We start from the raw sequence: 26,370 nt of genomic DNA on the forward strand, positions 1-26,370 counted from the left end.
GTCTCTCTATTTAGATGGCACTGGTTTGCAAACGTATTTCAACAAGGTTCAAATCAAGGAGCTAAAAACCCGTTTAAATCAGTAAGGCCATGAAGTGAATATCTGGGTTATGTATTATTCCTACGAATCGATGGAACGGAATAATCTCAGCGGCTAAACTGGAACCGTCTTAATTATCAATTCAATAAGCTATTTATTCTTCTCGGGTATCCCATATATTTACATTTATTATTTTTTATCCTGGATATTTAGTTGAATTATAGACATTTAGGGTACAAGCCGCCAATATGCGTCGATGCCTTCAGTGATACTGAGACTTTGAAGTAGGAAAGCCAATGGTCGCCTTATCTACTTTGCGATGTTTTTGCGATGGTATGAAGCCAATTGGAATCAACGATTTTATTCTATATGTACACATACACTTTCGAATGTGGCTCTTGGCTATTCTATTCTAGAATAGGCTAAGATCACCGAAACGCGCGATATCGAAAGAAAAAAAGGGTGACATAAAATGAACTATTATGTAATAGGACTAGAAACTACTCGACATTTCAGTAGGCTAAATTTGTACTAGGAAGCATTCTAGAAATAATGACAAAGGGAAGATGTGTTGTTTATACCTCTACAAAAAAAGGTCTTCCAGTTAATTTAGCGCAGTCTTTAGAAACGGCAAACTATTAATGCCGTATGTTGTTTTCGTCATCCATGACTAGTCATCTTTACATACTCCGTGGCCATTATACTTACGTCATCATATTCAACTCTCGGTGAAGCCACTGTGAAGATCGCAATAACTTGAAGCATAGCTGATGATTGAAGTACTAAAGTTTCAGCCCACATTTCGGTACTCTGCAAAGGAACCATTGCCGCATACGTATGATTCAGTATAATTTACCAACTTACAGCGTTACATAACCAGTTACGTGTTGATAGTGTCTTTGGTACTAAACGTCGTCAATTGTGCCACCGCCATCGTTCATGACGGCTCATTCATGGGCGTCGATTTCTAGGTAATTCGTTTTCTTTCTTGCGGTTCAGATCTACGATGCTGGAAAATGTTTATGCTGTTTCTGTACGACAGGTACCCGTAGAAGCAATAAACGAACGTTCATGAAGCCCAGCCACTCTTCAGACTTCTCTGCTGCGTCCTAATGACTGCTCGTCTTAATGCGTTACCCCATCGCCTCCGAACTCCTACACCTAGGTCGAGGTCTGCTTGTCGCCTAACATCAAAGGCGCTCCTGTTTGGAAAATCACTCATGCAAGGCGTAAAATATTGCGGTGTCTTTTTGTGTCTCTTGCTGGCCAGGTGCTGTGTATCCGTTCGCCTGTCTGCAACTTTAGATCTGACTGTGGACGGTGGGAGGGAGCCTCTAGTGCGTACATTCATCTGTAAGCGTCTTTCTGTATAAATGTGTCGGTGTAGATGTCCGTATAGGCCTTCCGATTCGACGTGCAGATTAACGCTCCGCTCGAGCAGCTTTAGCGCTCCCCAGCAGTATATGTAGGGCTTTGGCCGCGACGAATGCGCTAAGGAGCAGCAGTCAGGTTTATAGCGGGTAGTGAATGGTAGATGGCTGTTAACGTCGCGGAGCGTCACATTGCTTGCTCAGATTGAGTCTTTCGGGAATCCGTTTTACACTTAAAGAAAAAATCTAAGGAATCCTTGAAAAGGACCAAGGGAAAGAGCCGCTGCATGTCTGCCTTAGCCGGCCGAACGCCTTCCATTCTTCCCGACCCTTCCCTGGACGACCCGCAGACCTGTGTCATTGGTACTACTCCGGAAGTTACGATACCTTCGTGGCGCTACAATCCTTAGTACTTTTCCGCACCTCCCGATGTTTCTTGGACGCCCGCCTCTCCCTTCTGTGACGGGATGGACGGTTTTGCTCTTCTTCTAGACGCCGACTGGCCGTTCAAACCGGTCAACATCTACGATCTTTTACGTCAACCGGCCCGGTAGACAGCATTCAGCAACCACCGTGATCCCGCAAACAGAGGATTTAAGCAGCGTCGCTACAACTGCTGATGTCCCGGCTCTTCCAAAACAACGTTCTGCGCGACGATCGTTCTCTACTGAAATGCCGCTCGACTCGCTTGTCAACAGCCTCAATAATTTCAAAGCAAAATGTCGTTAGCTGGCAACGACGACAATCCAACTACTGATGCCGCCACTGGCGCTGTTAAGGCTGCGTCGAAACCCCCGACAAGGAGAGGGAGTTTGACAGTAGTTTGACAGTGTGGGGGGGGGGGAGTCGAAAGCAATATAATTAAAGAAGGACTAGGTATATATTTGAAAGAATACACAGAGAGGACACAGAGAACTTCTACTGTGACACCGTACCGTAGATCTGCTGACAGAGGTCCCATTGAAGCATAAGTTGCATACAGTGGTAATAATGGTAGGCCAACAAATTGATGAGCCAGTAGCAGCAAGCAGGCCAGACCGGACCCATAAATCTACCGATCGTTTTGTACAAATGTTGCCGTAATAGCGAGCCACAGTCTTCTGTTACTCTTTTATTTGCTCAGATTACTTCTCCTCTGCTTTTTTCAATCTCGTTTTTCGTAGTTCTGCATCATAACACCGATTGATTCAGACAAGCTTGGCTGTTTACGGCCATTCCTGACGTGCCATACTGGTTGCTATTTCTCTTGTGGGCAATAGGAAAAATATTACCATATAGTGCGCCTACCAAATAGGTGGGAAGAACGGCTGGTAGTAGTAGTAGATGGTGCGAAGCTCGGTATCATAATAACAAATATCAATGTGAGTGTGCCTGCTGCACTAATACCGATCGCAGACGTCCCCCAAATATAATATACTTCTATGTTGTTGGCCATTTTAAGCTAATCCCTCCGCTGGATGTGCAACCTGAAGTGACTTTGCCTGTTGTAAAATCTCGAATTGTCCTTTTCGATTTATAACGTTTGCACATCATTAAACATGGACACAACAGATATAGATCATTTAAGACCTAATGGTTGACCACACACCTTCACTCAACACTTACGCCTTACTAACCATCGCCCTGTGGCGGCATTCCTGCTGATTCCTCTTACGACTAGAGAGAAAATTAAGGAACAGCTGGTCACCGATCTGTTTACTATACTCAGGCGCTAAGCTCGTCGAGAGCACGAGAATGAGTACCATTGTCTTTAGTCGTATGTCCAGAATTGCTCTAGCATCAAACTATTGACTTAAAACACGTAAAAACGTGTCTGTTCCATAATTCGAAGCCGAGATTCATATGCCCTAACCTCAAATGGCAGATAGGTTGCTACTATATTTCTACTGAAATGTTTTAGACCCAGGTACTACTACGCTCTGTACTGCTACTAGTGATGCTTGATTGGGGTCCGCTTTTATTGGTTTGAAGCTCTTTACTGTATGGCCTGGGAGAAGTCTTCTGAGTGGCGGTCTTCCACCTACCCGTCACTGCTTACCATGTCTGGTCTGATGACGCTTCTCATACTTTAGGCGCATCGCCCCGTCTGCTCTGCGACTAACTGAGTAGCTGGTCGGTTGGCTTGCAGTTCCATCACTGCTCGCCGTTGCTTTCTACCACCGCATTGTTGCTGCTCGTTCCCTTGCAGTGTCCGTTAGTCCGTTCAACTCGAATCCACTAGCAACTATCTGGCTACCCGCCAGTCAGCCAGCTGGCCTGCCAACGAGCAATTCAAGGCAGTCAGGGAACCCAACGAGGAGGGTGAAGAAGAGGAGTGGGCGACGAGAGTGCAGCGAAGGGAGCCCGACGGAGGAGGAGGGAGATAGACATTAAGCGTTAACTCGAAGTAAAGCGGGTCCCATTGCTGCTACCGCTGCTGTCCCCTGTTTGGTAGCGCAGGAAGACAGGCAGGGAGCCAAACAGGAAGGCAGGCAAGCAGCTTGCTCGCCCGCTCGCTCGCTCACTCGTCGGTGGGCCAGCTACAGAACAAAGCATTAGCGGCAACGGCCGTAGTGCATCGTATAGTAAAAGCGCCGGCACTGGTAGTAGTGGGATGGCGGGCTAAGTAGGGCTGGGCTGGGCTGGGCTGAGCTGCTTGGCTGAACATTGTAGAGTTGCTTTTGTGCGAGTTCCGTACAGCTTGCTCTGGGCTGGGCTGTTGTAGCCTGTGCTAGGCCAGAGGGCTGTATGGCTGGGCAGGGTTCGGCTGTGTTAGCCGCTGGGTGTGCTGCTTCGCTGTCTGTGTCCCTGGCCTTTGCCTATGTCTGTATGTATGTGCCCGTGCTGCTCGGTGACCCTCACCCTCAACGCAGCGAAACTCGACCCAGACCGGGGGACCAAGTGGCGACCGAGAGACCCTCTCCCCCCTCACTCGGTTGAGAGGGAGGGAGCTCGACTCGCGCCAAGCGAACCACGACAGCGACTTGTTGGAATGGCTAAACCTCGCCTCGGGTTCGGGTGCCAGGAAAGCTTTGACTCCAGCATCTACCACCAACGCGAGCGTCGACAAAACGAGCAGCTGGCCTGGCCAACCAAAGTCTGCCACAACGTAAACAACTGGAGCTGCTGTAGTAGAAGCAGAAAAATACTTTCATAACAAGAAAATTAAACAAACCTGGCTATCACAGGTACTGCAGTAGCAAAAAGTAAGTTCCCGTAAGGCAACAACAGTATACATAGCAAAAGGTTAATCCATTAAAGAAGAAACAGACGAAGAGGAAGAAGAAGAAAAGTGGCAGGAAAAAACGCACTGGCATTTAGTTACCCAGGCTATTACCAAATTAACAGTTTACTTATTATAGTAGTAGTCAGCTAGAATCATTGCATGACCAAACAGCCACAACGAAATGCATCTGACAACCTTTTCTTTACGGTTCCTACGGTCAACCGCAACCCGTTCCAGCGATTCGGGGAAGAACGACTCAGTAAGAGAGGTCGTCTGTGTGTGTGTGCAGGTGCGAATGTGAACACCAGTCTATTGTTTGTGTCGATTAGAAGCATTACACTCTAGCTACGACCCAGATAAAAGCATCACTTCGACCCACAAGCACTATTATGGGTCTTACACAACAACAACAACAATAAAGGATACAGTTTTTCTTGTACCTAACTGAAAATTTTTCGTACCGAATGCGATAAACCGGCAAGAACTCTGAACATCGTAGCCGTTCAACTTCCACCGATGGTCAGTGGACAACTTCTGACAACATCCTGTAACAGCATTATAATACTGCGTGCTACAACCACAGCTGAAAATACGACCGCTCCAATCGCCATAACAACTGCAAGGAGTTTGTCTACTAGAAGAAAAAACGTGGTTTCATAGTGTCTGTTGTCTTCTCCCGTGTGTGATCAAGGATTACGTGCGGTGTTCACCACAAACATACATTCGACAACAGATTTTACTGTTGTGCCAAATGAAACAATACGGGTACTTAGGTATCTGCAAGGTGGGGGTGTCGCCGCCGCCGCCGCACCTGCTGCTGCTGCTGCTGCTGTTATTGCTGCCGCTAATGTTCAGCAGGATGGGTGCCCGCTGCGTGAACTGAAGTACGTGCAGTAAAGTAGACGAAGGCCTTCGGCCGTTGTCTTGTCGGCAGCATTGTCTGAAGGGCCAGCGCGGCCTTAGTGCCTAGTATATATTCCGCTATAACATATATTTCAGTGGATCGATCGTTATCGCCACAACGGCAAAACTAATAATAACGGCAGTAGAAACAGATATGCTGCCAGCCCCGTTGTCAAGAACGGCTCAACTACGTGAACTGAGTGGGGCGCAAAAAAACGGGACATGTCGGAGGAATTAAGATATATCCCGGCGCCGTTCTGCCGCTAAGGAGGCCATTAAGAGAACGTGAAAAGCGACGGTGTTAGCAGTATCGTAACTACTGAATGAGGCCACACCACAAAGAGTTCGTCCCTTCCTGCGGAACATTTGCCTCGAACGCGTTTATTGAATCTAAACAAGAAGCAACACACATTACAGACAGATTTACACCATCGTAAGTATGAGAACATAAAAATAAGCCTCAAATTATTCTGGTTGATGTTCGCTGTTATTTTAAGAGCCACATTAGTTTTCGGAACGTCTTGTTTAATCCACGGCCAAAAATACAAGCACGTTTTGGACTTCATTAGATCGATGCGGAATATCGCTGCAAAAATGGAATAACAACGATTAGGACCGCGGCAGATGTGGCTAAAGTCAAGGCAAAAAGTCCTCAATGGAGTTTTCTAACGCGTGCCAAAAACGACCTGTTGATCAGGTCTGGAATCTTGCATACCTCGTTTGTCTGTCTGTGTGTTAAGTGTTGTCTACTATTAGGCAAACGTCAGCATTCACAAAGAGGCAAGATGAACTAGGTTTAATTACTAAGGTAGCAAGAATCAAACGGGAAACGAATAAACCGTTACCCTCGTCATCTTTTACGGTCCGAAGAATTTTCCGCAGAAAAGAAAGAATTTATCTCAGTTCAAGTCGTTGGCGAGTGCGGTGTTATCATCTTGGCTTCTTTAGTTATCCACTACTTAGACCCACTACCAGCGTAGTCTTTGACTCCGTCCGCTTCCGCCGCCATCGTCACCGCCGCATGTAGTCTGCCCATCTGTACTCCCACCAACTGTACGACTTCTCAAGAGCCTTGGACCGAAGTCAGAATCTCCATCAAATCCGACCGGCAGTGGGGTGACCGTATAGGGTTTGAACATCAGGACGAGGTATCAGCCAACGAGGAGTTGCCCTAGAAGCCTAGCTAAATCCGGTCAGTTGAGAAGAGTCGACCAATCGAAAAGCCAAGAAGACGGCCCCGTATCGCTGCGAACAACAACACCAGTCAGCCGCTGCATTCACAGTACATTAGCTGGCTGTGTCACTCAGCCAGTTCTTTACGCTTGCCTGCTGTTCCTGTTGGCCTCTGGAACAGGAGCAGCAACAGAGGACGGACTTGCATCACCCGCTAACAGCCACTGGATAGTACCCGTTGCTTATCGAGGAGGCCTTTCTGTTTAGCGGCGGCAAGGGAGGCCTTGCTCTATCAGCGCTGTGGCCGCGTGTCGGCCAGCGGTTGGCACCAGCAACTGCAGCAGCGGGAGGGAAGGAGGAAAGGGCTGTGAAAACATTATTGTTGCAGAAGCAACGACCTCACGGGCTGCCGTGGCCGTCACACAGCAAGTCAAGCAAATGCCTCTCTGGTGTGACATGATCACAGGGGCCAACTCACTGCCGTGTTTCCGCCTTCTAGCTCCCCCCATTAGAATTGTAACTGCTGCCCGTCTCGCGGTAGCCTGAGATGGCACTTCGTCATTGCAGGCCCGCGGCGATCGTCGGTACGTATTGCTGCCTTCCCATCTCAGCTGCGGCCACTGCTGAAGTCAGACGAGCGTCGCCGACCACTGCAACTCCAAACCGACCAACAACCGACGGCAAGTGCAAGCGACTACACCGCCACTAAAAAGTAGACGAAGACTCTCCCGTAGTCTGTCTATGTTCGGTGCTGTGCTGAAGCTGTCGTTATAGCTATAATAGTAACGTGCCGAACGACTACCGAACAGGCAGCACTCGCCCAGCTTCTGCTAGCATTGCCGTTGCCGCTATTGGTACAGGCGCGCTATTACTGCCGCCGCCACTGCCACCGCCGCCCATGAAACCTCAACTTGATGTCCTCAGCACGGACTTATCAGAAAGGCAATATTGAGAACGGCAACGACGACGACGAGAAGACCAGCCGTCGAAAACTTTGCCTGTTCTGCTTTACCCATTGCTGCTGCTGCTGCCGTCACTACCACGGTGGCACCAGCTGCAAGCAGCCTTTTGCCGCGCTTTTGCGGCCCCAACGCCATAACCCCATCCTTCTTTCTCCGATCCCCCAACTCAGAACTCTTCAAAAAAGCTGTGCCACTTCTGCAGACTCTAAAGGTCCTACGACTACTACAACGATCCTGACGAAACGAACAAGAAGCATCGACAGGGAGTGCTGTCACAGCAGCACTAGGAGTATTCCTCCCCCCCCCCCCCAACCACCCACCACCACCACGTGCTCGATCGGCCGTGGGTACGAACATCAACTTACGACCCAGAGCTAGAAAAAGTAGCAGCGGTAAAATCAAGGTTTACTACCGTCAACTGTGTAGCCACTTCAAGTCCCCTGACTGCAGTTATTATTACGACTCGTGCTGCTTCATCTACCACGTACTCGATCAGTACCGCCGTCGTTGCGCAGAATCTTACAACGACTATTGCAGGTTGACGTCATACTCAACGTCCGGACACAACAACGTCAGTCAGTCGACACTTCACGTATTGCTACGGCAGGTGTAGCAGAAAATGTTCCTTAGCTTTTCGCCGTTTCAGTAATACCCGCAAGGGTAGCAGTCGTGTTTACAACAGCGATTCAAACGGTTCGCTTAAACGGAGTTTTCCTACCTTCAACTAGCCGTCGTTCATATTGTCTACCCGAACTGCAAGCGATCAACCTGACTCTTGCGGCGGTGGGGGCGGTGGCGGTGGCGGCGGCGTAATGTGAGCATGAACGTGGTGAGAAACGTTCTACGGTAGTCGCTCAAAATGAGAGAATAAGAGGACTCGCGAGAAAGAGAGAAGGAGAAAGGGAGATAAAGGGAGAGCGAAAAGGAGTAGAAGGGAGGGGAGAAGAGGTCACCTCTGCGGCTGACGTGACTGGGTTGGCAACCCATTCGCCAGCCCAACTGCTCGGCTACTGCCCGATCCACTGTCCGGTCACTAGCAGCAGCTGTGGCGGCCGTGCCCACTGCAAGCCTAGGAAACCCAGCAAAACTGCTCACCGAAGTTGTCGATCTAAGCTGGTTATCGAGACGAAGTATTTCAAAAAGTCATTTAAAAAGTATTAGCCGAAGCTTCAAATCGGAACTGACTGACTTACTAGTGGTAAAGAGTGTGGTAAAGAGTAAAAAGTGGAGAAAGGGTCAATCAGAGCTGTGAGTAAGCTGGCCAGACAACTAGCCAGCAGTCTATCTCGTCAAGGGAAACGTAGCCAGCGGGCTTTGTCTCTACTAAGTATTCAAGGGCTGCAGAAGCCAAGAGCAAATTGAAACGATCGGAGAGGCGAAGGTTGGATAATCGGTTCGTTCTGCAGTTCAATACGGCAAAGAAATCGCAGCTACCACAGTTGGCTTGAGGTTGCGGCATGATTTGCTTAGCGGCGAAAGTGCGAGCAACCGCCTCTTTGTCAAGCTGCTACTTCAACAGTGGTCTCCAACAGCTCTCCCCTCCTCATCTGGCTCCTAAGCGAAACTAAAGTTCCTCCGAAGGTTGTCAGACGATTTTAGAACACAACACAAGCACACATAGCATGTCTATAGACAGTGGCTGGCCGATCGCGGTTCCAATAGTTCTGCTGCTATAAAGACATCAAGGCCAACGCCTGCGCTCCGGTCTTTGAACTGATAGCGCCGAAATTTCCAATATGCTACGCTTTCCGACCGATAGGAGCCGTTGACCGCTGTCAGCAGAACAGTTATAGGAACAGGTCACCTGTGAGTGCTGCCTCCGTTACTAATACGACTACAGCAGAATTCTCTCTTTTCCAGTTCTGTCTGACTCTGTCGGTAACGCGGTTCTAAAGCTAATTTCAAGGGAGGACGCTTAAAAAAAAGGAGAACTTGCCTCCACGATCTCCTTCTGTCGGCGCTTGTCTGCCGCCCTCTGACTATCTCAATCAGCTTCCGTTAAGCCACTTAAATTTATATTATGTTTCTGCTCAATATGTCTTACTCGCTATCTGCAATCCGCGATCTGCTAATACTATTGCCCTCCTGTGTCTTCTACTATTTTGTTTTTGCATGTGTGCGTCGCGTGCTCGTGCGTCTACATTAATTACATTATCGGGTCTGGATTACGCGTGACGTACACGAGCTTGCAGCGTTTCAGCTGATGGGCAACGAATCCAGAAAAGACCGGATCGTTGTCGATTGGTCGACGATCTCCTCCCCTCAGTTATAGCAGTATTTGGGAAGGAGAAAGGAGAAGGACATCAAACGAATAGTTAACCTCTTCGACTGACGTTGCCTGCAAAAAAATTCATCTTGGCGACCTGAAAAGAAAGAAGCAAAACCGATTATCCTTTCTTATCCTTTGCAATTTCGGTCGATTCGTCGATTATTGGTTACCAACTAAAAATAAAAGAGAAAAGACAGTGGCCGCGGCGACGGCGACGGCGACCGGCTACAGAACCAGTGTAATACAATAGAAGGGATTCGCTGACATAAGTCATACAAGTGAAATTTAATAAGAATGTCATTGCCTCGGACGTCCTCAGAAGCGTTACCGAGTCACTGAAATGTAGTAAGGATAATATCAGAAGTAACATATATAATAATAATAACACTAAGAATAATAAATAAAATAGAACAACCTCGATAGAGGCGACGGATAGAGAAACAGCAAAACTCTTAGTACGACGACAAGTCGAAACACGCAGGCAAAATGCCGCGCTCTTTTCTTGTCAAGAAGATGAAGTATGACCCTGAATTGCACAGCGATAGGCCGCGCTGGTCTCTCGAGGAAGAGGCACCGTCAAGTCCTTCCGAGGCGGAGACCGCTCCGGCAGGAACCCACCAAGGGGGGGGGGGGCATATCCATGCAGCAGTATCGCACCCATCGGCCGCAGCGTCTGTTCCCGCAGCTACCGGCACTAGCGCGGCCACTGCCCACCATTACCACCATAACACCATAAACACGATTGCCAGCAACAATAATATAAATAGTACGAACGGCAACAACAACAATCCTGCATCGTCCTATTTCTACTCATCACAACTCGAAAAGCTTGCAGGTAAGTTGATATAAAATTGTTTAATATAAAATAAAAATTAAGATAGACGAGATGTCATGACGAAGTCAAATATAATAATAAATGATCATTATTGACGCATTTTTAGCATCGAGTGGAGAATTGTTTTCCAAAGTGTTTTACTTCTTTAAAGGCGTCATTATTGACGACCGGAAAGGCCGGAAGCTAAACGGTGGCCTACGAAATATTCCTTGAGTAAAAAGATGATTTCCCTTATGGCTATGCAGAGAATTTGATTAGCGATCTTCTTACAGGATATAGGGAGTCGCTACTGTCAATTGTGTGCGCGTTTTATGTCACGATATTCTAAAATGATGGACATCGTGACGAGTATTGCATCGACGAAACTGTGCCCTTACTCTTGCTAAAATAATATTTTTTTTTAAGACCCAAGGTTAAACAGAATGTAAAATAAAGCAAAGGTCGCCGACAGTCCAAAGGAAGCTATCTAAACCTTTCAAGATGTATTACTTGTTGTTTTTTTCGATCTTTTTTTTTTTTTTTACTGCTAATCACTCTCTTGCTGTTTTCAACGGATGCAAAGTCCCAAATTGTCGAGTGATTCTTGCCCCACCCTGACTAACGGGCTTCCAAGTTGGTGGTAGTAAGCCTTCCTCTCAGAAACGATTTTTATGCATAATATTTGTCACGTTTTTATTTGACCACGAACACAAGTGGCTATTTTTGACAGCAAGCATCGATACGCTATTCTATATTCACCACCACACGTAGCAAAGATTGGCTATTGTTTTTATCCGTACTGGCCATAATGAATCCTCATGAAACCTGCACCGGCTATAGAACATCATCGCTTATGATCATAAACACGATCTTTTTTTTGCGTACGGATATATTTCAACTTTATCATTATTTCTCATGGCAGTTTACCATCGAGCAATATCAACATCATGCTACCATTGTTGACTACTAGCTTTTACGTTAGCAAATCTTGGATCAAGTGCGTTTCATTCGCCTACTTACAGGTGGAGGTTCGCGCCCACCAATACTAACGATTCTACTATTTCGCGTAGCGTCAGCAGTAAACAGAGCCTTCCGGTATCTCTCTCTCTCTCTTTGCTTGTTCTTGTTGTTCTACCGCTTAAATCTGTAAATGTTGGTGTCTTTTTGTGCTAATACGTCCAAGCTGGGTTGGTCCGCCGCTCGCTAGGAGCTACCCCCTGAACTCGCAAGGGCTTAGCACGCGTAGGCCTATAGCGGTTATTTATGGCGATGGTGGTCGAGCACCACCAACATCAGCTGGCTAGCGTCCGGCTGGCTAAGCCGCATTCGTTCTTGGCTCTACAAAGTCGACGCTGATATTAGAGGCGGACGCTCCCTCTGTGTACCAACTACTTCCGAGTCCTTTGGCGGTGGCCCTTTCGGGACCGCCGACTGCCGTCCAGGCAACACGCATACTTCAGCTAAGCTCTTTATTAAGCCGCTACAGTTCTTCCGGCTGCTGCATAGGCAGCGGCAAGGCGTGTGCTGCCGTTGTGCCGGCTGACCGCTCGTTCGCTTGCCCGGCCGCTACGTAAGTGGTGTGTACTTAATTAGCTAGTAATTATCCTGCCTAGTATCGTAATATCTTACGAGCAATTTCCTTCGTCCGCCAGCCGGTGCGATAGAGAGTGACCGAAAGAAAAAGGAATCAGAAAAGAGAGTAATAAGTGTGCCAGCAAGCACTGTTTCTCCCTAGCTGAGCTTCTCCCCAGATTCCCCACGTCCCTAGTCAACCGCTCCTTGGTCTGCCACCGCTGGATGCCGTAGAACTGGCGGTCGCACTATCGGATTTGGCCGGCTTTTCTCGACCCGCTGCGATTCAGGCTCATAGGCGTCCAGCCATAGGGTAGTATGTAGGTTTGCGTTCCGTTCTTAGCTCCGTTGCGCGCCCTGGCATCCTACGTTTGCTATAGCCATATGCGGCCTTCTCTCCTCGCGGTCACAAATGATTGTTATTATTACTGTGATCGCAGATCTCTCTTCGTACCAACATAGCAGATACAAAACTGAGCTCATGTACAGTATATACAGCAGTACCTTTATAGCCGACACAGTACCATGCTGTGGCTCCGTTACGCTTGCCCCGATGATGCCGCTGGGAATTACCAATCACGACCCACGGGTCCGCACGAGCGTCCTGATAAGCAACAAACAGGCCTTTGATAGTCTCTCTTTATACTTTTGGTGCATTCCCTTTCCGCATCGTGTTCCTCGCTCGCCAGCGAGAGACGTGTGTGCTTGCCGCGAAGGCAGCTTCAATAATAGCTTTCAATAATGGCTTCTATCCTTACCCCGCGATTTGGCTATCGAAAAACAAAATACGTCGCAGTAAAGGGAAACGGGCCATTCGACGAGAAAGTTTGACAAGTATACATGTCCGCATGCCCAGAAGCCTATGAATATGTATTACATTTTAAATAAAATGGAAAAACTTTTAGGTAATTAGAAATAACGTGTAAAAGTTCTTGTCGAAACGAAAACCGGGACAAGTTAGATGAAGGCAGTTGGGCGTAAACTTAAACCTTACCTATTAAGATTTAATGTCATAATGCAATGACTTCCTTGTCATTGACTAAACAAACCTCTTTGAACTATACTGTTAGCCAATACGTTATTGATTGTGCGCTGATTTATCTAAAGAAACAACGGCGTAAACGCCATGTTTAAAAATGATTGCTCACATATTGAAAACGACGGGCCTATTTAATTTGCAGATACGCAAAAAGCTGCCATGCATCAATATGCACAGCATCCTAATATATCGTTTATACAAAAAGCTAGTGCTAACTACAAAAGTAAATTTCAAGGAAATTGGCTACGATAAGTCAATGTGATCCAATACGAGACAGATCGTCATACCTTCTTGATTTCTTGCCACGATAAGGTTCTATCCGTTCTGCTTGTTTGTCGCTTTCTTCTGAATCGTTGCCCAATTTCGTGAATCATCCTGCTCCATTGGAATGGACAGTTTCTGCAAACAGGTCGGAGACAACCTTTCTTCTTTCTTCGTTTCGAAGTATGAACCTTCATCTCTCGGTTAGCGAAAGCTGTCCATAACTCAGCTAGCAGTGGTCGTCAATATTGACACACATGCCGCTGTATTCGAGGCGAATCTACGCATAGTGCTGCAGTACCATAGTTAGAAGCATCAACGTTTATGGACTAAGCTGACCAGCCGTACGCCGATAACGTGAGACTGGACAGAGATGCAGAATAGCGCCAAGGATAAATATCTGGCACGATGTACTACCCGCATGAAACCGGTACGGCATTGTGCCCTCGGTGTTCATGATCGGTAGCGGCAGTAGATCGTACTGCATATAATATGCTCAAGGACTGGTCAGAGATGTCGATCGTGTGCGTTAGCTGCTCCATTGGTCCTGCGTCGAATCACAGCATTACGGGCCAGCGGATACTGATAGTGCTTGGCTGGTCAGTCAATAGCGGCAACTAAAGCCGATATTTGTTTCTTAGTTGAACATGTGCGACTCGGTATAAATGTGCACAGCAGTCAATGAGTAGGTATATGGCTGACCGGCTGTTTGTGTAGGTGTATGAATTCCTTCTGCTTATTGTGTTCCCCTATAGAGCATATATGACACGATATACCAACGGTGATCTATGGGCAGTTGCAGTTGGTCAGGGGGCGGGCGGGGGGGGGGGTCTTACAATACAAGGCGATTTGATATGGCAGTTTGTGTTTGTACTCTGATCTGATGTACTTCTGTTGTGTAAGAGGCAGAGCTACCGAATGACAGAACAAGCTACCAACCACACGGCATCTGGATTACTTGGTAGTACTACGGTTGAGTGAAAGTCTTCAGCAGAAGGGAAAAAGGCAGGGCTAGTGCGAGGGTTTCCATGTATCTGTATGTGTACATGAAGCGAGTTCGAGACGTGTCCAACGTGACGGGATCAGCACCGGCTTAAGTTCAGCACCGCTGCTCTGACCTGCCTGCACTACTTAGGTAAGCGGGTACGCCATAGCAGTACTACGGTAACAAGCTAGTTGGTGACTGACTAACCGGCCAACGAAGGCCGACATAGCAGGGTCATCTAGGCAGGGCAAGGAGGCCTAGCGAGGCATTCAGTGTAGTAGTTCAAGACAGCTGAACTGATGTCGGCGGCTAGAGCGGGTGACTGAGAGGTTGAGCCCGGAAATACAGCTCCATTCGATCAGCCATCGTTTGCCTAAGTCTCTAAGTGAGCTGACGGTGAGAGGCCGCAGACGGGGCAGATCCGATGGATTGTGCTGTCGACCAACAATGGTTCTATTTGGGTTTACTTGTTTAAAACTGCTAAAACGAATCGTCTATACGCATGCCAATGATGTTCTCTAATATGGGAAAGAGATTTTGTGAAGCTTGTACTTATCGAGTAGACTCGTGTTCAGCCTCGTCGATATTGCTGATCAAGCATAGGTAAGCTCGAAGCGGGTAAAAATAGGGGTCCGCACAAGGGCGGACGCACGGTATACATATAGGCGCAGATTTGACGACAGACCAAAAATCAAAGGATCTCGTTGATGACAGTGAAGCTGCTCAGTTTCAACAGAGAAAAAATAACGCAATTATCAATGCAAGGCCTTTATCACGGGTTTATTTTGCTTACCGCAAGGGATTTTCTCTGTGTTCATGAGATCCGTAAAGCCAGATTAAGTAGGCTGTTGGCTGTCGATTACCTGTCACACCATGCTAAGCCTATATAATATTCAGGGGATTTTCCATTAGATATTCAAATATCGACGTCATTACTAAATCCGTATTATTTTCGCTCTTCAACCGCACCGATTTCGTTCATTGATCGCGCCATACTTAATGACTAAGTACAATTATTTATTGCACGATATGTACTCGTGATGGCGCTTCTCAAGTGCAAATTCTACTTGTACAGACCAGTTCTTTGGACGTATTTGTCGCTTGTTATAGTCTCAGCGTTACGGGTTTCCTTAGTCATAGCTGTCTGATTCATTCGTTTTGGCTACGTCGTACTAAGAAAGATTGGTATGCAGCGGCAACGAAAGCATCGGATGAAAATGGTACAGAGCGATAGTGGTCAGGCACGACCTAGGGTTAGACCAGTGGGCACAGCCACCGCCCGTTATCGTCTGGTGTGCGCTACGTCGTTTGCCAAGATGGCGGCCGATGGGTCTTCCATTGCCTCGGTGTTCCAGTAGGTCGATGTTCTTGTCGATGTTCGTTAACCAATGCTCTGAGTTTGTCCCGGCTCAACGGACTTGTTCCTGCAAACTCAACTGACCATCGCCACGGCCGTCATTACTACTTATTACCACTGCGACGACGACGATGATGACGGCGACGACTAGTTTTCGTTCGCGTAGTAAAAATAGAAGCTAGGTGCTCTCGCAATGGCAGAAAGTTAGTAAGGGGAGATAGGAACATCGACGGGCCTTCTGCTGCCCGGCCTGCGAGATCGCCATCACCTAAATGCTACACACAGTTGCGAAGCGCGCTCTGACCTGCTTTTACGCAACTGTTTTAGCTTTGCTGTGGTAGCCATGAAAGTAGCACGGCAACAGACAAAGGAGGCGCTGCCAGCACCAACAGTCAACGACACACTCTGGCTCGATAAGCCGAGTTGAAATTCAAACCAGAACCAGTAATGTCAAAGTGATAGAGAGAAACACAGGGCGTCTGAATATTATTTTGACGGGCCCTTTTTTTCGCTTACCCTTTCAAAGCGAAGAGCGGCAGGAAGCGGTTTCGCCCAAGGCGAAAGCGACCGTTATGCGCTTCATCTCGTCCCCGGCCTGCTTTCTACCTCTTGTCCTTCTTCTCCGTTTTGTTCCCTCAGCCGCAAGCGTCGAGGCAGCAAAAAAGAAGAATCCTCGGATCTATATATCCTATAATGAATGATATGATATTTCTATGGGGTCGTCACGCGATTGTTAACGCTATGGGATAGGTAGAAGGTTCTTCTATTTCTATCACAGGTATAGGACACCACTCTTTCGATACAGGTACCGCCACTCCAAGAGAAGGCTAGAATAGTAGAGTGAGACGGCCTCGAGCATGACAAAGCTTCGCGTTGCTGTTACGTTCGATGGTATCTATCAGCCTCTAATATATACAGGTAATAGTGCTCATTGGCAGCATCGGCCGCCGCAGAACATCCAAGTCACCGTTATGCATACAATTACTATAAATCATTGATCATACCCACGGATGTTTTGTCTTAAATTGTCATAATCATACGAACATACTGTGTACTACAAAACATGTCATCAAGGTAGTATTTAAATAAAAGGAAGTGAAGTGAACCGGAGTACACAAGGCACATTCGCAAATGAAACCCTGTATCGCCCATCCCATGCTGATTGACGCAGAAAAAGGTCCTCGACGAATTTCGACTCACATAGGTGACATGCCTCCATCTCGCCAAACTGTGTTACCTTCTATGACTGTTGTGCTATGACCAGCCTGTCTATCCGACTGATTGAAGCTTCACGTGGTTCCACTGAACAGAATTCACTGCCCAGTGCAGCGTGCCACTGCTGCGCTCGCGTACCGCATTGCCATTGAGCCACCCCATTGTGCTAACCAATGGTCCGAAGGATCGGAATACACCGTTAGTGGCATGATGACAAGTCAGGCTGCGACCCGTTTATTCGTTGTTCCAAGCGACACAAGTTCCCTTTATCAGTGCATTGGCTCATGCTAAAGCAGGCACGAGGGCAATGAAACGGACGGAATGGGTGGTCTGCTCCCGTCGCCGGCGCCGCCAGACCGTCCCTAGGTCAATCAGAATGAGCTTATCGTAATATCTATTAACTCTCCCCTATCTGCTTAGTCTTTGCTGGTCAACCGGCCTAACGGCTGAGAATGCAAGAATGTACGATACAAGCAGGTTCTCTGACTAGTCTACTGGCCGTCGATGGACGCTCACACAAGTCGGCGGCAGAAGCACTGGCGACGGCGAGGTCTGGAGTTAACAGTCGTGATCTGTTGTCTGCTTCTTTCGTGTGACTGGGAAAAAAAAACAGCTACAATTGTGGTTCGGTTTGATGCTGAATGCAAACGCGCTTGCCTTTTTTACGCCAACCAATCTACGTAAGATACCGTGTACAGTGTACAAGGTATGCCACAATCCCTCGATTTGCTTAGTTTCTGCGCCCACTCATTTACCTACGAATTTATCCCAAAGTAACGTCCTGCTTTGTCACTCTTTATCGTTTCCTTCGGTGCATCGCGCGAACCAGTAATTCTATGTTGTATTTTATGCAACCAATTTAAACTGAAACCCTTGCTTTCGCTTTCTATACCAGGGAAATAAATCATACAAATCGTAGACAATTTTATCCCAGAGATAATCCCGTTGCTCATAGACGATTCGTAGATCTCTGAGGCTCATTAGACATCTGGAGTGGTGAACCTAACCTAAACGGGCCGGTTTACTGATTTAGCTGGTTACTTTTGCTGTCGGCGAATGTCCGTCGAGGACTAACATACATCACGTACACAATTAGATCCCCTAATGCAACGCAACTGCTGTAGGATGGGGAGGTGGTACGGTACACGTAGGGGTGTCGAGGGACGGACGTCTGTGAAGAAATGGCCCAGGGATGCAATGGATTTCATAGGAGACTGGTCACTGAATCGTTGAAGGTAAAATTGCCTTTGTGGTTTCCCTGGTCACATAAAGAGCCTAACGCAGTAGCGGGAGTAGGTGGGTCAGCTGGCTAAGCGGCTGATCAAAGCAAAGCGAAGAGGGGCAACTCAAGCGAGAAACGGGGCAACTGCTAGACCCCACGTCCATAATTGCCTGAGACAGGCAAACATGAGCATCCATCTCAAAGCGATTTAAAGCGGTCAGAGACCTCCAGTCGGTTCAATGCAGTTATAGCAAAAAACACGACACAATAACGGCACTGACGAAGGCAAAACCATCGTCATCAGCAACCAGACGGGGCCTATGATGGGCAAGGGCGACCAATCGTTAAGCGATCGGCAACCCGATTGAGAAAACGAAAACGTATTGTGGCATCGATCTTGTATGGAGTCCAACTAAGTTTTTCGAGCAATGTGTTTGTATATATGGCTGAACTCATTTGTTTGTAACCTGTGTGGGTGGCTAAGCTGTCATTTCCTGCAGCCTAGCATCGAGCACTCTTACCACCTACTATCACTGCTTCGGTCGTATTACGCTTGTGAACCACAACTGCCAATCAGCTGCTGCTACCATGGTGTGAAGTCGTGTAGAGGTTTTATCTGTTAGGAAAGAAAGTGCCAGTGTGTAGCCCTAGTCAGCGTTCGCTACGCCGATGAAAGGCGGTAAGTCTCTTAGGGTGATTTAGCACTGCTACCAGCAGCAGTTAGCGGAGATATCAGATGTATCATAAGCGGGTGGAAATGGTATGCTTTTTCAAACAGAACTTTTTGATCTTCTATGTAGTACCGTCGCTAGATGTGGGCCTAGCGATAAACAGTTAAAAACATTTACGTTGTGCACCATCAGATTTTTATCTGTGTACTCAATGAAGCTCATGAAGCATCTATTCAGTCTGCTGGTTGTTGAGAGGCTTCGACGTTTTCGGACAACCGCACAAAAGACTGATATAGTAAAAGATAGCTGCTATTCGTAAGCTGTAGCAATATTTGTCGGGTATCAGGGGTAGGGGATGACTCCCCGTGATATCTCGCTGGGTAACGTATTTGGCTAGCAATTTTAGGGACACGCGATGGTCGAGGCTCGAACGCGGGCATGGACACACCTCGTTCCGTGCTGGGAGCCAGCCGTCTGACGTGATACCTAACAGCGCTAGCGAGCGTAGCACTCGAACATAAAGTATTGTATTGGGAAAAACATTTGAAGCGGTGGATAAGATACCCATTAGGACAAACATCCCGTCAAAGTTTTCCTTAGTTGTAACTCACCAACCTCTCTATGTTTCGAACGTTACATCCGATGTCGCCGTCAAATATTCCACGGCCGGCCTTGAGCACGAAATATGGTATGTTTATGCCCGAATTCGAACCTAGACCACAGCGTACTAGTAGGCCCCACTTCGTTGGTGTGAAACCCTGTACACAGTTGATCCTGACGGACTAGCACCGTCTAGCTATTTAGTTTATTTAGGTCAAGTCAGACGTTTGATTATCGGTAGACCGTAGGGTAAACTTGATTTAACAAATATACCTGAATAGAAATACTACATCACATATGGTCGTTCCCAAGCAGTGGATGTTCAGTAACTGCAAATAGCTAAAGAAATATGAGGTATCCCTGTAGCTATCGCTAGCGACCAGACAATTCAAAATAGGCACACGAATTGCACAGTATTAAGACTTTGATATAGGGCACGCATGACTAAAAGTCATTGACTAGTTGAACGAATGATATTACATATAAGCTTCTCTGCGATATTGTACGTATCAGGCCTGAGTGTGAAGTGTAATATGTGAAGGTTAAACGATATATCTTGACATAGTCGACTTTATACTAGTATGTATTTCCATATTTTTCATTATACAATTAAGTGAATAGGGAAAAAAATCTATGATCTCCTTCGGCATGTTACGATAGGTCTAATGATAATTAACTGTTGTTTCCTTTAGGTGATGACAATTGGTTAGTTGTGCAGAAAAAAAAAGATCCAAAATGGAAGATACGCCTACCGATAAGCATGATATAGTAAAAACAGCACACTCCATCGTAGCACATCGGCACAAGTTGCTAGGAACTAACGACCCAGTAATGTTGATGATTTCGTCATGCTGTCGTATATGTACTTTGTTTTATCAACTGCTGATACTGGGTCAGCTTAAGCTATGCTATAACACAACGAAGTTGTTTTTTTAGTTCTAGTAATAGCAATTAATTAGAATAGGTTACCTGATCAATTTATCAAAAACAACACATATAAAATGAAGAGCATGTGTGTACCCGCTTTCTCATGGGGAACCTTCATGCAGAGTGAAAATCCGATGTTAATACTTGTCGAGTTCGACAGATAAGTGTGACTTTAATAAACCAATAGGTGTTGCTCCAACTGAGCGCGAATATATTAATAGTAATAATAATAATTTGCAATGAACTTAACAGTCTGATCAAAACTGAAAATGTTAAAGAAGCCACAAAGCAGCTTCAATCATATGTAGTGTCTATTAAGAATGTTTGGCCCATTTCATATCGAACCGCCATTGACATGCTGTCGTCTGAAACTGCTCTATACGAAGACGATGAGCTCTACTTCACCATTTCTGACCTTACTAAGTGCAAAGTCTTTCTACGATCCCTCTGTCCGCAAACTTGAATTTTGTCAGTGCAATCTATGGAGCTCTGGACGAGTATGCCATAGGATAGGCCTAACTTGAATGCGAATAAAAATGGTATCCAGGTCGTTAAATGCCTGCAGGCAGGCTCCACAACGTTAACGGTATGGCACTGCATCTCTTCGGTTACCGGAAGAAGCAAAAATGCGCAGCTAGGAGGCCCGACCCTGGACTGCCTAAGGGCCACTGACTGACCGACAGCATACCGATTCGGCAGAATCAGCCAAAGGATTCTCGGGGAATGGAGGGCGCCAGGAGGCAGTGAATCTCGGCTCTCTCGTTTTGGGTGAAGAAAGATGGGGTGAAAACATAAAAATGATTAACTCGCTTACGCGTGCCAAAGGGAACAGAAAAGGGGAAGCACCTGACACAGCGGCATCGGCTCTCAGGATACGTTCTTACGCGGTGAACGTAGGGCGTCTCCAACGAGACATAGGCAGGAAGCGGTTCCAGAAAAGTGCAGGTGAAACGCATTCGAAGTCCTGGAACGACCATTGGGGAATGGAAATGGATAAAACCGTTTGATAACTCCGATGTCACCGACCGGCAACGACTCCAGCCTCATCGTAGAGCGACCGTGGTAGGGTCCGGGACGTCCTCGTCCAACTTTCCGGGCTCTTCGCCAAACTCCTTTCCCGATGACCCGTCATCCCATCGCTGCAACTGAGTGAGATCACTCTAGTTTGTATTTGTGTCGTTACAGTGGGTCGTCATGCCATCGCGGGGTCTAAGGGAATGCACAGCAGACCCAGGCATTAGAAGAGTATCTGTTTCTTTGCCACCCCAGGCTCTAGAGTCGCCATCGCCCTATGAGAGGACGTCTTTCCCCGCTTTCTCTCGCGCACCCGAACTTCTGCTTTCCTGCGCAGCAGCTACTCACTTGTTTAATAAGAACGGAATTTACGCAGCGTGGTAGCCGCTACTGCTCTGACGGGTATGCGCTGTTTGCTTGCTGACGTAACCTGAAAATTAACTTGGATCTTTAGTTTGTGGTAACGAGAAATAGATATAGGGCGTGCTTGAGCGTCGGGCCGAAGGGGGCCCGACCAGTCGGCAGCCTGCTGCCGCATTCATTTTATTGTCGAAAGCGTGCATGCCACCTATCTTTCTCACAGCCTAAGCGTAAGCAAGTCTGTTGGTGCAGTTCACTTAATTTCGGTGATATTGAGGATTGAGCACTGACTTCAGCCGTCGCTCCTCCGTAGCAAAAAGGAGGAAGAAGTAGAAGTTGTCGAAATAAACTCACCGTTTTTTTTCCAATACGGGTTGGGACTCAAGTGGGTTAGAAAGGGACGGAAGCGGAAGAAGTGATGCAGTGGACGGTGTAAAGCAAAAATGAGAGAGAAGTAGCGAAAGGAAACTAAGTTGAAAAAAATACTTGTCTTGTAAAAGAGTCGTGTTTGTTACCGCTGCGAGCTTGAAGTCGCAGGAATTTTTAAAGCTTGCTTTGGATAGAAAGATCCACTAGCTTTACTTACCTCATCTCTCCTAATGAAAAATAAAATATAGGTTTAGCAAAATCAGACTCATAGATTATGGCTAAGGCTTAAAGGCTTCTCGCATATATTCAACTGAGTTCGATTCCATAGATTGAGCAGGACGTTCATGTGCATGCTCTTATGACAAAACGTCTAAGGACAATATCTGTAGCATACATATTTTTCTAAAAATATATTTCTAAGACGTTGTTTAGATTTAAGTATATTATGACCTAGGCAGGAAGTAAAATTACCAAGCAATAGAGGCGATTATAAAAACGGAAGTTTTTTTGTTTTTTTTTTATAGGGCTACCCCATTTTCTTGCAGCCCCTTTAAATAAAGTCCTTCGTACTATAGGAAGCCTGTTTGTTTCGGTGTATCCATCTTCTTCTCCTGCCCCTCCTCGCTCCGTAGCCCGATGATCAGGAAGCCCCGTATATCAACATAGAATAGATTTAAGAGGAAACAGACTGTCCTATTGGCCGGCTCTACCATATCTCACGGTAAAAGTGATATAGCAAGCCTTTTCACTAGGTCTAAATAGCCATCGATTTTCACGGAAATCTCTGACGGTCGCTGCGCCGCTCGCAGTTATCGGGGAGTTCTGGCTTAAGAACAATATGTATGTATCGCCAACAACAAGGTCTAAACTAGCGCTTACGTGAGAGTCATTGGGACATAAAAAGTCTTCGTCCCATCTGTAGATCTTAATGGAGATCAACATTGAACTATTCGGCACTAAAATATTACAGGACCAAGCACACGGAAAGTAAGACGCAAAGAGCAAAACCTAGCTGGCGTTCAGTTCCACTGAAGCGCTCAATTGTTGCTAGTCGTAGAGGAGAGAAGAGCATCCTGCGAATGGACGTCGGCCGACAAAAGAGTGTAGGCTTGAAGGCCGTTAAGCCTTCCCATGTGCCTTTTTACACACACTGCTCCCCTACTACACATTGCTTTCCTCCTGCTTGCTCCTTATAACTGCCTCCCATAACCCACCACTTTAGCCTCGTTTTCCAGATTCCCCCTACTGCTTCAGCATCTTTTTACTGATAACGAGCAGTAGCGATACGGACGCTTACTGACTGACGGTTAACCAAACATCGCTTCTTCGTCCTTGATTTCGTTGCAACCCAGCCTAAAATAAGTCCGAAACAGCGCAAACATGCTAAGTTTTGTCTTTTCTTCGTCTCTCTCTCTGACAGTTCAGTCACAAACGCCGTCATAAGCGTACACTCGACGCTTCCGTTCCCCTACTCACTACCTCGCCAATACCCCAGCCTCGCCTCTCCTACCACATCCACCGTTCTACAGACAACAGCAACCGATTTCGTGTTTTCGAACGGACATTGGCTTTTGGAACTTCAACTAGAACAACTTTATATTGTTCGTACGACACCGCTCCGCTGGATATTGCTCTTTACACTCGGCAGGTCTGGACCGCGTTGTCCCCAGGACCAGGCAGCTAAGCCACCCAGCGGTCCCCATGGGGTCGTACTTCGCGAGCGAGGGCGAACTGAAGTGACAGCGGCAGTATCATTGACGGCGCTAACGGCGGCAGGGACGGTGTATGGGCTGCTTTTATACAGACACGCCCTTCTAAATTCTGCTGGCGAAAAAGCTGCTCCATGCGGAGCCCCAAATAGCTGTCTAGTTTACCACAACTTCTACCGTCGCCCTCACTACCCCATTAACTACCACTAGCACTAGTTACGCTTGATAGCTGTTTGGTTTCGTAATATATTCTTTTTTCTCGTCCTGCTTTTTTTTTTTCATTTCTTAACTGTGATGGCTCTATGGTTGCCCCTCACAAAGCAGAAAGAAGGCGCTCCGTAGAAGAACGACGTGGCCTCGGCAGGAACGACTAGCAGTGAGTACCAATAGTATACCAGTGTCGGTCGCAGAGATTCAGTTGCGTTTTGTTGTAGCGCTAGTGCCTCGGTGAAGGGGTTGGATAAGGTTGTGCGGAATGGGCCGCGCCGGGTAGAAATGTGTTGGCGTCTGCGCCGCTGTGTTGCTGCTTGCGCTACGTGGCCGCCGCGACTTGAAGAACAGAAGCTTATACATAGACAGAAGCCAAGCTCAAGCAAAGCCAGGCACAGCCGTTCCCGTAATGTAGTTTTTGGCGTAATCAATTATCTAGAGCTGGAAATGTAAGATAAATAGATGCCACACATCGGACCCTCCACGCATGCCGTATTCGTCGTCCCTTGCCCCGACACTTTCCATTGAGCTTCCTTTTTTTTCCTATGACTCCGTTTTTGACAATCGCCCCTGTATGCGGGAGTAGTTGGCTCGGCTTCCGTTACTCATTCGCCAGGCAGGCAGTATGCGGCGTGGTGGTTTGCTGGAGCACCATTGCTGGGCCAGATCCAGCCTGTAAGGCGTGCTGGCTCTTGATGATGTACCACACATCACTAGTTATTGCCACACTGCCGTCGTCGCCACAGCAGGCGCCGTTGTTGTTAGCCTTTGGCTGTCGGCTAAAGGCTGCCTCCGATGTCCTCTGGATGAGACGCTGCAGGACTTCTGAAGAAAGTTGCCTCTTTCGACAGCAAACCAGACGACCAAGCACCGGAGCAGACAATCATTGCGTCTATCGAGCGGCCAGCCGCTTGTGGGTCTGTGAACCTGAAAGTCGGTCTGCCGTCCAATCAACAGTAAAAAACAATAACGCGAATCACTTCGTAATGGATGGTCCAATGAACGGTTGGACAGACGAACAAACAGGATGAGCAAAGACCCCACGACCGGGTAAGCGGCCAAGGTCCTACTGCTTTATTAGAGAGTTATCTACAGAAGAACTGCTGAGCGAAATAGTCGGTCGGTCAATTTGTAAAGATCAGTACCACTCGTTCGATGAATCTTGCAACTTGGGTGCACTTTTTTGCGATTCTCATAGTACTGCCATAGCTGGCTGCTCTTTTGTTTTTGTAGCCGCCGCTTTTGCCGCCTTCATCCAGTAAACAGGCTACAGCATTGCCATCGTGCCAGCGCGTGCAAATAGCAAGCACGCAATCGATAACCTCTAGTCCCTAGATGTTATTCTTCTGTGTTCCCTGTTGTCGAAGGATTTATCTTGTTCTCAACATTATGACTACATTCCGAAACGATGTTGTCGCGGATGCCTCGTTTACCACATGTCCGACGAAATTGCCTGAGCAGAATGGCAAATGAGGCAAAAAAAAAATCGCGAGAGTGGAAACGAGAAATCAAGAGAACTTTGGTTGTATAACTATTTCTCCAATTGAAGTTTTTCCTCAGACACATAGATTAAGTTTAAAAACATGGTTTTACGCTGTCAAAACGATAATACGTATGTCTGTAACTGACAAAATTACATATATAGGGTCTATAAATAAAAAGACGCGCTATCGAACATCGTCATTATGATCATTTCTATCATAATCATGTTTTGCCGTTGCCTTCGGAGGGTAGACGCGTAGTTGCCAGACAATGCACAGGAACTGAAGACATGATTTCTTTTACACATCCAACACTGTGGGGATGCAACAGTACTGCCACCGGATCCGCAACTTGTGAGGCGGTGTTCCTATCCACTAAACACAAACATCCATCGATACCATCTGCACGTACGGTCGTCGCCGTTAGCCTAAAGTATGGATGATCCCACAGGCTGTCCCTGGACGCCCCATCTTATTGAGCCATATCGCCCGAAGGCTATTGCTACAGCTAGCTAATTAGGCCGAAGACTTTGAGTTGGCTGACGGGCAATGGACGAAAGGGAACGGTTGGATGCTGTCTCTCAATCTATAGCTACAGGCCGGAAGGCTGGCACACCACACAAAGCGTCATCGTTACCGGTCC

The 26,370-nt window shown here is 47.1% G+C and overlaps 1 protein-coding gene across 1 annotated transcript in view; it reads left to right on the forward strand.

Moving 5' to 3' along the window:
• The first annotated feature begins 7,983 nt into the window (after positions 1–7,983).
• The window catches only part of LOC111271214 (uncharacterized), a 65,663-nt gene continuing 47,276 nt past the window's right edge, over positions 7,984–26,370 (forward strand). The window contains exon 1 of the mRNA XM_022851879.2: positions 7,984–10,756. Within this exon, the coding sequence (XP_022707614.1) occupies positions 10,408–10,756 (349 nt within the window). The 5' untranslated portion in view covers positions 7,984–10,407. The remainder of the gene's footprint in view (positions 10,757–26,370) is intronic.

Source organism: Varroa jacobsoni, unplaced genomic scaffold (genome assembly GCF_002532875.2).
Source record: "Varroa jacobsoni isolate VJ856 unplaced genomic scaffold, vjacob_1.0 contig00429, whole genome shotgun sequence".
Lineage (NCBI taxonomy): Eukaryota > Metazoa > Arthropoda > Arachnida > Mesostigmata > Varroidae > Varroa > Varroa jacobsoni.